A 14,175-nucleotide genomic window follows, 5' to 3' on the forward strand; every position below is an offset into this window, starting at 1 on the left:
TCTTCTGTCGGGTGTAGATGGTGCAGAACTCTGCAACAAGAGTCCTCCTTATGTTTCAGACCTCCTTCACCCTTACACTCCTTCATATACCTTCTGCTCAGCTTCAGCTGCTCCTCAATAATTATTATTATTATTATTATTATAATTATTATTGTTACCATTAGGGCATTTTACTTTTTTATACTTGCTGATTTGAGGCATCACTGCGCAGAAATGATTGACAAGCAAGGCAGGACAAAGAGAAGATCAAAATTATTTTTTGTCCCTTCAACTGAGGGTAACTATTTTAACCCCAATGCATCTATCCGTAGATACAAAGTAACTCAAGTTAAAATGCTGTATAAATATCTTTGTGAAGGGTTTATATGGTTTCTAGTGCAGAAGCACTGAGTACACAGCAAAAGGAGAGAAGTGCTGGATACCAGCCCATTTACCCAGTAAAGACAAGTAGAATTTAGTCAGATATGTAAGCAGGAGTAGAAACATTTCCTTCTGCTGCAGCAATCTTCCTGTTTGAGTATAAAAGCTCTTGAGTTTTCAAAAGTGAGGTCAGTGTCACCCAGTTTCAGATGAACCACACCCAAATTGCTATATATCACTTTACACACACACACACACACACACACAGAGAGAGAGAGAGAGAGAGAGAGAGAGCCAGAGAGAAACAGAACTGTTTTGTGGCTGTTAAATTCACTATGAATATACCTACATCGGGACTACTGTATGCTGAAGTGAGGGAAATAATTATTTGATCTCGTGCTGAATTTGTAAGTTTTAGAAGGAAATTTAGAAAGAAATTAGTACTCTCTAAATTTTATGGTGGTTTCATTTAAATAGACAGAGACAGAATATCAACCCAAGATTCAGAAAAAATACATTACATAAAAGTTTTATACTAAGTTGCATGTCATTGAGTGAAATAATATTAGATCCCCAAGCAAAACATGACTTAGTCGACAACTTGGTGGAGAAACCCTTGTTTGTAATCGCAACAGTAAGAAGTTTCTTGTACTTAGTCACTAGACTTGAAGAAATCTCAGGCAGGATTTTTGCCCACTCTTTACAGAAACTCTCTAAATCCTTCAGGTTTCTTGGCTATTGTTTGGCAACTTGAAGAGCGCCGTCCGTAGATGCGCTCGGTGCGAGGTCTCACAGCAAGCTATCAAATACGGCGCATTTCTCGGCTTTTAAAAAAACGCTATGCGTCGCCAGGTTTTTCTTCGGATTTGAGGTGTTACCTCCTTTGACAGTATCACAGTATCAGCTTAAAGCACTTGTTGCAGGCTGCTGAGTTTGCATCTTTATGAAGTACAGCCAGACTTTTGACCGCTTCGCCTTGGGCATTTTTAATCTGTAGCTCTGCTCTAAAAGAACGTACGTACCTGGACCCGCCTACTATCCTCGGAAACGTAAAATGATTGGCTAGAATTCAAAGTGTATGACATCTCAGGAAAAAAAAGCACCGAAATAAAGCACCGTTTTCGGTCTGGTTACTACCGTTTATGTCAGAACCGGTGCCATAACCGGTACCCATCCCTAACCATAATGTACATCTCCTTTGTTGCCTTGTCAGTATTTTTTTGGGTCATGGTCATGCTGGAAGACCCATTCATGACCCATCTTTAGGACCCATCTTCTGCCCGAGATTTTACGGTGCACAACCCCATCCATTGGTACGTCAGTGTGGTGGAGTCATCTCTGTAGCCTTAGTAGAAAAACAGCCCCAAAGCATATTGTTTCCACTTGAAACATGCTTGACTGTGGGGATGGTGTCCTTTGTGTCATACTCTGCCTCATTTGATGGCAAAGAGCTTGGTTTTGGTTTCATCTGACCACAGCGCTTTCTCCCAAGCATAGTCTTATGGTTCAGGGTCGGGAGTATCAGATTGACTGATTGATTGATTGATTCATTCATTAATTCATTGACTGGTTGATTCTAATCTCTGTAAACCAGAATTATTGCTGGGTTGTAGGGGATCAAATTCCTGTTCCACTCAATAGTGTGCATATCCACTTTGTGTATTGTTTTTTTTCTGGAGTTTTAGTTGATATCCTGTCTATCTCTATTAAAATTAAAGTAACATAAAAATTAAAGACTTCATTTCTTTGTAAGTCTGCATACGTGCAAATCCAGCTTGATGACAGGTACGCTTACCTTGCTTGCCCTGAAGGAACGCCACTCAAGCTTACCAGTCCACACACACACACACACGCACACACAAAAAGGAACTTTGAGTTCCTTCTTAGAGCTCTGTGGGGATGACAGTTTTTTGGAGACCCACTCTGAAGTTAGCATTAACTTGGTTCCAAAAAACTAACAGGATTATTATGAGTATAAATACATTGCACCATCCTTGCATGTCTTCAACTTCAGCAGAAACATTTGGTAGCCACTTGTTACCAAACCCTCCTTACATTTACAACCATTAGATATCATCCATGGTATTTAAACTTAACACAAAGCCAAAAAAGAAATGCTGATGAAATTTGGCTTGAGGTGCACAAATTACACCTCAAGCCAAATGTAATTTTCTTTCTCATCAGTCAAAATTATTAGACTTTGTTATGCTAAGTGTTCATTTTCCAGAAATGATCTAGAAATGGGAACTAGACTGATCCTTTTGTTTGTCTCCCTGTTGCCAGGTTATGACTTTGCTGAGGTCCTGCGTTGGTTTGGAGAGCGAGTGGACCGGATCATTCTCCTCTTTGATGCACACAAGCTGGACATCTCAGATGAGTTTTCAGAGGCCATCAAAGCTTTCAAGGGTCAAGACGACAAGATCCGAGTCGTCCTCAACAAGGCAGACCAGGTAGGAGAAGCTGAACAAATCTAACATGAAATTAAACTCTGCTCACCTGTGTCAGTCTAACCTTAAGCTCCTCCTCCTCACCTGTTCGATTAGGTGGACACCCAACAGCTCATGCGGGTGTATGGCGCCCTCATGTGGTCACTGGGGAAGGTGATCAACACTCCAGAGGTGGTGAGAGTTTATCTCGGGTCCTTCTGGGCCAAACCGCTGCAAAACACAGAGAACAGGTGAGATACGTTACTTTGTCTGTTTGTTCGCAGGGAATGATGCTTATCTGTCTTCCCTTAATGTTCTTTTTTAATGAAGTTAGACATGAGAACCTCTTAACTATGATTCATAATTCCAAACCAACCCATCAATTTCATCCTCTGACTGAAGCAATTTGTTTTAGTTCCCACCCCCCACCCTTCTAATCTAAAGACAAATTTTGGATGGAATTGAAAAACTAAGCTTGGAGCTACACAGCATGTACACAGTTCATGTGTTTACACATTAAAACATGTAGAACAGGTGCTGCAATTAAAATTGATTATTGCTTTCTCAAAAGAATTGATTGCACAAGTGGAATTGAGTGAAAAAATAAATATACTATAAAAATATAGTATGATAGATGGTTGTAAGAATGAAGAAAACTGTTATTCGTATGTTCATAAAATAATCTAATTTAGTTATTAACCTTTCTCCATGATGTATGTATTGTTTCATCCATCCATCCATTTGTTCGTGTGTTTACTCATTTGCTTGTTAGAGTAGGATTTCTTTCTCCATATACGCGTCTTACTTCATTCATTCATTGATTCATTCCTGGTACTTGTCAGGCGTCTGTTCGAGGCAGAGTCTCAGGACCTGTTCCGGGACATCCAGAGTCTTCCCAGGAATGCTGCTCTCCGTAAACTCAACGACTTGATCAAGAGGGCGAGGTTGGCCAAGGTGAGACAGGAAGTCACACGTTGTGGTTTGAGTTAACTTTCAGGAATTCTAGACTTTGAGGAATTCTAGGAATACTGTGGAATATTTGACTGAGGATCACTGGGATAGTGTTTCCAACTGGCTAAATCTATGTTTAATGGAGGTATCCTTGTGAGAAAATGGTTTCTAATGATGTCAGCTGTTGTTTCAGCCTTTCAAATGAAGAATCGAAACATAGATGTTTTTTATTCTGGGGAAACAGGAAACAGAAGTGGTATTTCATTTTAACACTGATGTGGAAATAAAGCCTGAATCAGACCCTAATCCTGAAACCAAGCTTACAACAACCACATGAATTCAATTTAGAAGAGTTTTTAATATATTTTAAAGAACTAAATGAGATAGAAAACATGCTTTAGTCACACATATTATGCAGGGCTTATATTTTGCCATCACTGTGCTGGTGTGGGTCTTTTTTTTAGATATAATTTAATTGTATTTCTAGGGAAATATTCTTGCTAATAAGAACATGGTTGTATTTATGTATACAGCCAGAGGAGTCCTATAATTTTCAAAGTAGTCCTACGTTAAGTAAATAAAGAAAGGAAAACTGTAATTCAGCTCAATAATTGATGTAACAACAATGTAACTGCAGTTAATTTGTTACTTGGTGTGTTTTAATGTTTCAGACTTATAATTTGATATGAGCAGGTCTGACCAATAAATAAATAAAATGAGCTTTAAAAAAATTAAATCAGGGCCTTATTGTTTATTTGGTTATAATAATGTAGAGCTATCAAACAGTTAACAGTTTAACTTTAACTTTAACCGAGCTGCATTTTTGCTTATGGTCACCATAGTGGGGGGATACAGGGCATATGCTCAGCTCAGTATTTGGAACACTTGTCCAGCCTGGTAGAAGCATATAAGAAACAAAGGGCTTTTATTTTGTAAAAAGCCTTCTAGCGTACACCACATAGAACGAAGTTTGAGAGCATGTAAAATGTTATTATATTTGAAGTATAACAAAGATCAAGTACTTCAGGTACCACTATATTTTTGAGCAAGCAAAGAGAAGCAGGTTAATAACATCAATCATATTAATATTATTAATCTCTGTAATGTTTCGTAATGTTGTACAATGACGCTCAAGTTGATTTGATCGTCTATCATCTCAGGAGATTCAGTGTGAAGTCACAGCCTCTTCCTCCGTGGTTGCTTCTTTTTTTTATGTGGGAAATTGCAAAGGCTGCTGTGAAAACTTAATAGTGAGGCACATCCAGCAGCTGTATCAGGTCTGTTGTGTTGTTATACAGTGAGCTGGAATCTGTCCTGAGTGAGCGATCCACACCAAGCACAGATGTGTGTTTAGCTGCAAAAGTTCTTGAAATGACACAATCCTGTGAGGTTTAGCAACTTTGTTATGGTGCATATTTCAATTATCAGCTAAACAAAGGATTTGGCTGCACTCTACTAACATATGACAAGTGCTTTCTAGTGGAAACACTGCGATGTGATGTTTGTGGTGTGATAACGTTAAGCCACTGATGCAAAGGAAATAATGGGATTTGTAGATGTTTTTGTTACAGTTACAAATGACAGTTTTGTGTTTGGGTTTTTTTTTGTACATTTGAAAATGAAATGAATCTAAGCTGTTTTCTCACACATGTAGTTATGTTCAGCACCCAGAAACATGCCAAGGAGTCTTTTTAGTTTTGTTTTTCCTTCCTCTGTAACTTTTAATAAATGGCACTCATGTACTCTGGCACTTTGCCCTCAGAAATCCAATGACCTCATTCCCTCACTGTGTTACTCCTCCCTTCCTTCCACCATCATTATGCCTTTGCCTGTGTAACCGATGATCCTCCTGCACTCCTACATTCCTCCTTTCTCCTCCTGTTTCTTCTCCTCTTCTAATCCATCAGTCACCATCAGTTCCCCTCTGACCCAGCATCTCATAGTTTCCTGTTTCTCTCTCATCCAGAGTCTCAACACCCAGACTTCAAGCTATATTTTTATTCCAGCAAGAGGAAACAGCCTGAGATTTCTGCATTATCCATTTCATTCCATAATAAAATCATATTTAAAGATTTAAACAAAGAATATTTTGTGAAATATTCTTTGTTTTTATGTTGACAAAATGTCGACGTTGTGGTTGTTCCATGTAAAGATTATTTGTGCCAAGAATTATTTTTTTTCTTTACTTAAATACAAATGATTAAAGTTAAATTTGTGAGATGTCATCTCACAATTTCTGATTGTTTGAATTTTCAAATCTCATTTTATTAACCTAAACACATGAGAGTATGAGCTTCCTTGCCCTCCATGGTAACCTGTAGCCCAGATAGCAGACTTCCTGTGTTGGAGGTGTGATTAAGGAAACTCTGTGTAAACAGTGCTGTTATTGAACGGAGCTCTGGCAGCGGGAGGGCTGTGACCTTTTCCTTTTGAGGAACTATCAGGGTAGTGTCTTCTGTGCCGTGCTGTGTGTTACACTGGTAACACAGAAGAGTTAAAGGGGATCAGTCATAAATAACTTCGGTTTTGTCTCAGTTAAGCGTTGCCATGTACTCAGACTTCTTCTCTGTTTGCTTCCTCACTTGTCCTGAATTTTGGCTTTTTTTAAGATTTAATGAGCTGAATGAACTTTTGTGATCAGTTTCAATCAGCTTTCTGATGCAACACTTTTAGTTTCATTCCTCTTCTTTCAATGCAATCTCAAATGTCTCAAAGGAAAAAAGTTGCCAAAGCTGCCATTAAAAGAAACTTTAAGTTTTAAGGCACAGAATTTAGATCTGTGTCCCCTCCACGGCATTTTAAAATGCTTATGATCTCCATTGCTTTCCTGCTTGCAGGTGCATGCCTACATTATCAGCTACCTGAAGAAAGAGATGCCATCTCTGTTTGGACGGGAAAAGAAGAAGGACGAACTGATCCAGAGACTCCCGGAGATCTACACCGTCCTACAGAGAGAGCACCACATCAGCCCTGGAGACTTCCCCAATGTCACTAAGATGCAGGTACGTAAAAGCCAACACAGTAGCCAGCAGTTCCCAAAGACCTCTGTGCAATTAGACAGGAGTCATCTCCTGCTGGTTATTAAAACACACACACACACACACACACACACACACACACACACACACACACACACACACACACACACACACACACACACACATATATTTTGGACCTGGATATCCTGAGAATATTTTTACTCAACCCAGATAAAGTCTGTTACTCACTTTTAACACAACAAAAACTGTTTCTTGAAACAGAAGCCGCTCGTACCGTACGAGAAATGATTTAATTCCCTGTTGAATTTGACAGTTTGCTCACTTCCAAAGAAATGAGCAGTCTTCTAATTTTTTATAGCAATTTTATTTTAAAGGAGAGAGACAGAATGGCAAATATACAGAAAAGAAAAGCGCATTACTTAAAAGTCATGAATTGGTTTGCATGTCACTGAGTGAAATAAGTATTTGATTCTGAAGCAAAACATGACTCCTTATACTTCTTTGTAAGTGAACAAATTTAAAAATTCAGTAGTGGATCAAATAATTATTCTTCCCTGACTCTAGAAAATTGTGTTTTAATTTGACAAATAGGAAGCATCACATAGGAATAGCAGTGCTATACTTCTTGCCCACTCGGTAGAATTGTCATTCTGAAGTGTATGTGTCCTTTAGAGTGGCAGAGTTTGCAAATGCACTCTTGGACACTGGCTGATAGACCTGGAGCACTGGGTTTAATATAATCCCTGTCCCTGTTTATGCAAATACAAGAAAATCGTTGTTTAGTAAAAGAAAACCTGAATTTAAATGATAAACAAATGATTATAGCATTGCATCATGTCATCATGCGGAACAACGTGTGATCTGAAGAAGAAGAACTGTTTTCCTGACGTCAGGGAAGGTTTTAGCTGCTGGGACAGAATGAACTGAACTGCAGCTGCTCTGCTGGGCCGATAGAGAGATGCTGCACAGCAAGTGTGTGTGTGTGTTTCCCTCAGCGAAACTTTGTTTTTATTGGATTATTGTCAGAGAAAATGTTTGAGATTTTTCACTTCCCTGGTGAGATGTCCTGAAAAAGAGCCTGTAGTTATTTTACAAATAGCTTTCTTTAAGCAGCGACACCAGTAATTAAAATGAAGGCATATTTTGGTACTAGTAATTAGAATTCCAGAAAAATGTCCTATTATGTTAAGTGAAACTTTTACATGTCATTCAAAAATGTGTAAAATTCATAGATTTTTGTACAGAAAATTGCTAAAACACACTTACCTCTCTGAAAATCCAACCAATGTGCAATCGTGCTGTCAGCGTGTTAGTAAGGCCCATTTAGGCCTTTTTATTGGGCTGTGGTTATTTTGCTTCTGAATAAAATACATATCATTAGTGAGGCTTGGATCTCATTAAAATGTAAAAGGACTGTGAATGGCTGTGGCTCAGGGGGGTAGAGCAGGCCCTCTACTAATCAGAAGGTTGGTGGTTTGATCCTGGCCAAAGTTGCTGTGAGTGCTCAAGAGTAGTATAGAAAAGCATTAAATAAGAATCAACCCATTACTCATATGGTAGTTACTTACCAACCATAAGTGAAGCACGACCCTGTAACTAGGAGATCAGGTGACCCCTGCTGGCCAGTAAAACAAATTCAGGTTTAAGGTTCGTCTGCTTTACTTCACTGTGAGAATCTCTGACCATTTTTATGTATAGTCAACAACAGGTGTAATGCTCAAAACAAAAGGAATCCCAGTGTTTTGGGTGGTGATTTAAAATAAACTACATTGATGACAGCAAACTCACTAAGTCAAGGAATAAGCACACAAAACAAGAAAGGTAAACAACATCTAAACCTCAGTTTGAACCCAAATTTCAAAACCATAATGCCACTTTCTAAAAAGCACACCCATTTCCCTGAACTATAAACACTATGCCCCTGCTTTACCATATGAGTCAGATGTGGTGGACTGTTACTGCAAAACTCTACACACAAATCCCTACATTTGTCAGTGCTGACACCATGTGGTCACTTACGGTGTGTTCACACCGAACGCGATAGACGCAACCAAAACGCGCCAGACGCCCCAAGAAAGCAGTCAATAATGTTAACTCACATAAGCACAGCTTTAGCTCAATCAGCACACAGTTAACAAAGTGGAAACACTAGGAGTCAAAATGCATCACACACCAATCAGAAACTTTGATGGATAGTCAAAAGGGCCAAAGTCAGCTCACTCAGGTTTGAAACAATGGATCCAAAGACATGCATAGGAAGAGGTCAAGGAGGAGGAGAAGGAGGTCTAGGACACCAGCAAGGAGGAGGTGGAGGAACATAATTGGCTATCGGGCTATTGTAAATGTCCCTGGTCAGCATGGAGGGAATGTCACTCTGTGCGCAGCCATCAGCCAACGAGGGATACTCCACCAGCATGCCATTCTAGGACCCTATAACACTATAGCTCCTTGCTTTTCTTGATGGTCTGAGACAACATATGTTCCAGCTGCACTACAGGGAACCTGACCCTGGCCTGACCCAGACCACAGACAGGATGCTGAGGTGGACTAATGTTTTTGGTGTGTGTTGTACTGTATGGTACATGAATGAAAATGTGCCACTGTATATACATTGGTTGCATTTTTTTGTGTTCATCATGTGAAAAGGTTTTTGAGGGGAAGAACCACAAGCAACATAACTTACCAGTTTTGGGAATATTGTTTTACATTTATTGCACCAATGTGTACGACTATGTTGTTGTGTGTGTGTTTTTGAGGCCTTGTGTGTGCTGTCTGTGGGCAAAGTTTGATTTTTCAGCAAGAGTGAATGGTTTTGAGTGTAGATTGTTCAATATTATACAATACTATGTTTGGGAAATTGAGTGAGATTATTTGTGTTTACTGTTTTGGCAATATGAGATATAATTTCAGAAATTTGTGTTTAAGCAATCGATAAAATCTGGAATAAATGGCAGACTGGCGGGGGAGGGGGTCAAAAGTTTAGTGACTAACATTAATCCCACATGCAAATATCAGTTTGCTGTAATCTTGTGTTGAGGTTTGTGGCAAAAAAAGAAAATGTGCATAGTAAAGCCTTGCAGAAAAGAGTCCAGCTTGCATTCCTTTTGAAAGCTGCAAGCTGGAGCAGAAAGAGCAAGCCACCATGTTATGATAATGTGTTCAAGTACCTCATCCAAAAATATACCACAATTTTAAAGGCTTCATTATCTGTCATCGTTGTAGTTGTTTCTCTGAGTGTGAGCTGTAAAAGTAGTTAGCAGACGTTAACCTGTGTCTCTTCTTCTCCTCCAGGACATGCTGCAGCACTATGACTTCAGTAAGTTCCCATCTCTGAAGGTGAAGCTGATTGAGAAGGTGGATAAAATGTTAGCCTCAAAGATTGCTGTTCTTATGGCGATGATCCGGGAGGAGGAGGCCAAGCAGCCTCCTGCCATGGTGTCAGGTGGTGCCTTTGAGGGCTCCCAGGATGGGCCCTTTGGTCAGGGCTACGGTGAGGGGATCAGTGCTGGGGCTGACGCTGAAGATTGGATTGTCAGCCGGGACAAGCACCGTTACGATGAGATCTTCTACACTCTGATGCCTATCAACGGCAAGATAACTGGCGTCAATGCCAAGAAAGAGATGATGAACTCTCGGCTGCCCAACACTGTGCTAGGGAAGATCTGGAAGCTGGCCGACTGCGACCAGGATGGCATGCTGGACGACGAGGAGTTTGCCCTCGCTCAGCATCTCATCAAGATCAAACTGGAGGGTTACGAGCTGCCCACTGAGCTCCCCAACCACCTGGTGCCCCCATCCCACCGCAAAAACCCTACTGCAGATGCCTTGTACAATCATATTGAGGACTAGAGTGCTCACAGGACGCCAAGCAAGCTGCTGAAGAGAGACTGGGCAGAGAAGAGGTGTAAAAATGTAAAGAACCATCACAGGTGAACGTGTCTGCTGCTGCTCGTTGAACAAACAGGAGAACAAATGGGCCACCTAATGCTACACAAGGTCAAAGGGTAAGGTTTTGTTGGATACATTCACTAAGACGATGCATTAGAGCCTAATAATGCTTGACATTTTCAGGCAGCAGTCAAACAAAGCACTTTTATTTTGATAATATTTTACATAATGAGCATTTCAGCTGATTTAATTGCATTAAAGAAGAAAAGTGACAAAGTTCTTGTATAATATAGCCACATTTGCCTAATTCTGGTTTCACCATTCACTTTAATTTCTGAAGGACGGCAAGTTCATATTCATATATTCATGTTTAGCCTTGAAAACCGACTATCCGAAGGTAACAGTTAGTGCTAGGGTGCAGTTTATTCATTTTACTGCAACATATTTCAAAGGACATCACTTGCACAAAACTTTAGATGCAAGTTTAAATGCATACTTGCTGGTGTTCATAATATCTTTCTGGATTTTTCCCCATCCTTTAAGCTGTTCCGGCTTTATCCTAAAAGGTCTTCACAGTTACACAACAATGACAGTTATTCTCCTTCACAGAAAAACACTGCTAAACTGACTGAAACACCTGGCAGTCCAGGCTGTAGCAAATCTCTATTCTGTTAAAAACATTTGTAGCACTATGGAAACTTCGTCTTTAAACGCTTTTAGATAAAAATACCAAAGATGTGTCTTGATGATGACATTATGCAAAAAATAAATAAATAAAAAAAATAAGTTAATGAAATAAAAATTAATAAAATCTAACATTTTACACAATCGCAATGGCTCCAGCAGCATCACAACAAACTAAAGCTGGGGAGTAAAAGCTGACATAGTATGTATTGCAATCAGAAGCTGTAACATAACTTTATTCCCACTCCATGTAGGCCTCACAGTGAGGTCAGAGGTCATAGTCTGCAGCTCAGTGCTAATTTGCTCACAGGGATAGACAGTGTCCTGAAATGCAGTTGTCAGTATGTGCTCAATTGATTCTGTTTCCTGACATTGTATAATGAAAAGGACAGGAGGAGAGCCATGACCTCTGATCTTATAATAGCAAGACTGAAAACTTCAGCGTCTGGTCTTAACATCACCATTCAAAGAAAAATTTTAAACAGGAAACACAGTTTGCAGGAAATAGGTTTGTTGTCTTGTTATTTCTTTCTTCTTTTCTTTTTTTTAAATGTCAAATTTCAAATGAGATTACATCAGAACAAAATAAGATATCGCAACACATTTTTGCATCCCACCTGAGACATAAAACACTCAACAACATAACCCAAACCTAAAAACCCAGCAACAAAATTAGCAGTGACTTCCAACTATTGGTTTGAAAAACAATTAGATAAAATTATAGAGGATTTTTAACAGATAAGATAAGTGGGAGAAGGTAACTCATGCGGTTTTTATGGTTAAATAAATGTCTGAAATTGTATTTTCTGATATATATAAATGAATTATACCTTTAAAACCACAGCAGATGTAAAGGGAAGACGTTCCATATCAGTGCCTTTTCATTTCAAAGGCTTTTAGTTTGTCAGAATACATTCTTTTAATTTGACATTGTCACCATGTTGCTGTTTTTAAGTTGTGTTTAAAGGCCTCTGTTCCTATGACAGGACTGTGGTTATCCTTGAGGTTTTTACAGGAGGTCTGCTGCACATCAGTGCTTTTAACATGCAACTGTCAGTGCATTTAATTTCCAAGCCCGTCTACAATAAATTATATTCATATGTTACTAATACTGTTTTTAACATCCATTTTCATCTGCTTATCTAATTCAGGGTTATCATATAATGTAAGTTAAGTGTAAGGTTCAGTGCCCTTAAAAGGAGGAGGAGGTGGGGTGGAAGGAGTTGTCACAATAGGCAAAAAAGTTCTTTAGTTAAAGTTTGAGGAAGATGACGGTTTCCTTAGATGTGACTTAAACTACTGTGGAGATTTTCTGTAGTTTTTTTAAAATGTAGACATCAGATTTCTTTCCCAAAACTGAACCATGTTATTTCAGTAATAATAGGAATAAATAATTTAAAAAATGTAGATATTTTTCTAAAAAGTCAAACCTTAATGCCCTTAATTCCATCTCTCCACCAAGTTTCATGAAGTTCAACTTGTTTGTTTTTTTCTGCAAACCTTCTTTTGTGCAGATGAACAAACAGCAACAGGTTCCACCTACTTAATGAGGGTAATAATAATTCCTGCATAGCACAGCTTTTGTCTTTTCTGTCTGCTATTGGGGCAAAGACTGGTGGAATTGCTAGATTAATAAGTGTCATGTACTGTTTTTGCTCAGCAGCCACACAAAGGCTTTCAATCTTCCAAGCAAAAGGGCACATCTGCAGTCACTCTCTGTCCCCGTCTATAAAAGTGAAACATGTATGAATCATGTTATTTTCTTATGTTTTCTGTATGATTTTATCCGTCCAGCTGTACATGTAGTGAAAAGGTCAAACTTCCATTTACCTGAATGTAAAAGTTTTTTTTTCTTTTTCAGCTGGGTGTATTTTGTAATAATGTTGTTCCACTGTTGTTCTAATGCATTTCCACCTCTCATCCTGTTAGCAGAGCTGGAAATGAATAAAATTAATAAAGTTTATTCAGTACATGTACTCAAGGTTCCAGTGTTTTGTTTTTTGGGACTTTATTATAACCACATTTCTCAGACAGTTATTTTTTCTGTTTGGAGTTTGTTTGACTATATAATGCCCAAGAGAAAAGACATTAGCAGTGATCTTAGGGAAGCAATTGTTCCCCGTCCAACAGTCTGGGAATGTCCTCTTCCAAATAATTTGAAGTTCATTCTTCTACAGTGAAAGATTTAGGACTCATTTAGCATCTTAAATGTTAAAGGTCATAACAGTGTAATTATAAGACTGAACAAGTATGGCCTGCTTGGAATAGCTGCCAGAGGAAAACCTCTTCTCGCTAAACAGAACATGGCACTAAGGCTAAGGTTTCCAAAGTTGCATCTTGAACAAACCACAAGTCTTCTAAGAGAAAGGAATCAAGCTTATGCCCATACCACCATTAGCACACCAGCTGTCAGAAGGTAAGTCGAGTCAAGTCTGGTTAATACTGGGATGGAGGACTACCTGGGAATACCAAGTGCTGTACTGTTTGCTTAGGATTTAGAGTGCACTATAGCACAGAAAAAGGACTAGGGCAGATTCTTATGCAGTGGACGTCCCTTTGTGCTCGTCCTGCTAAATGTTAGTGCAGCATATAATACTGTTGACTAAAACAGTACAGAGATTAGAGCACACATTTGGTATATCTATCTGATTAGTGCATATAAATAGAAAAGGTTTCACACATAAAAGTTCACAGGGTTCAACAGGGTTCTGTGCTGGGACCAATTCTTTTTACATGTAGGAATAGATAGAAAACACTGTCATTCCTATGCTTTCTTCAAATCAACTGTTAAACTGCAGACATATTTGAAAGACTTGAAAGCCTGGATGACCTCTAATTTCTCACTTCTTTTTTTTTTTTTTTTTTTT

At 38.9% G+C, this 14,175-nt stretch overlaps 1 protein-coding gene across 1 annotated transcript in view; it reads left to right on the plus strand.

The window, feature by feature from the left end:
- The window catches only part of ehd4 (EH-domain containing 4), a 37,257-nt gene extending 23,973 nt beyond the window's left edge, over window positions 1-13,284 (plus strand). Inside the window, exons 4-8 of the mRNA XM_005728565.2 lie at window positions 2,644-2,810; window positions 2,904-3,037; window positions 3,629-3,740; window positions 6,575-6,739; window positions 10,028-13,284. Coding sequence (XP_005728622.1) covers window positions 2,644-2,810; window positions 2,904-3,037; window positions 3,629-3,740; window positions 6,575-6,739; window positions 10,028-10,585 — 1,136 coding nt within the window. The 3' untranslated portion in view covers window positions 10,586-13,284. The remainder of the gene's footprint in view (window positions 1-2,643; window positions 2,811-2,903; window positions 3,038-3,628; window positions 3,741-6,574; window positions 6,740-10,027) is intronic.
- The last annotated feature ends 891 nt before the right edge of the window (window positions 13,285-14,175 follow it).

The sequence above is a fragment of the Pundamilia nyererei genome, unplaced genomic scaffold (assembly GCF_000239375.1).
Source record: "Pundamilia nyererei isolate P.nyererei 1_Seehausen unplaced genomic scaffold, PunNye1.0 scaffold00029, whole genome shotgun sequence".
NCBI lineage: Eukaryota > Metazoa > Chordata > Actinopteri > Cichliformes > Cichlidae > Pundamilia > Pundamilia nyererei.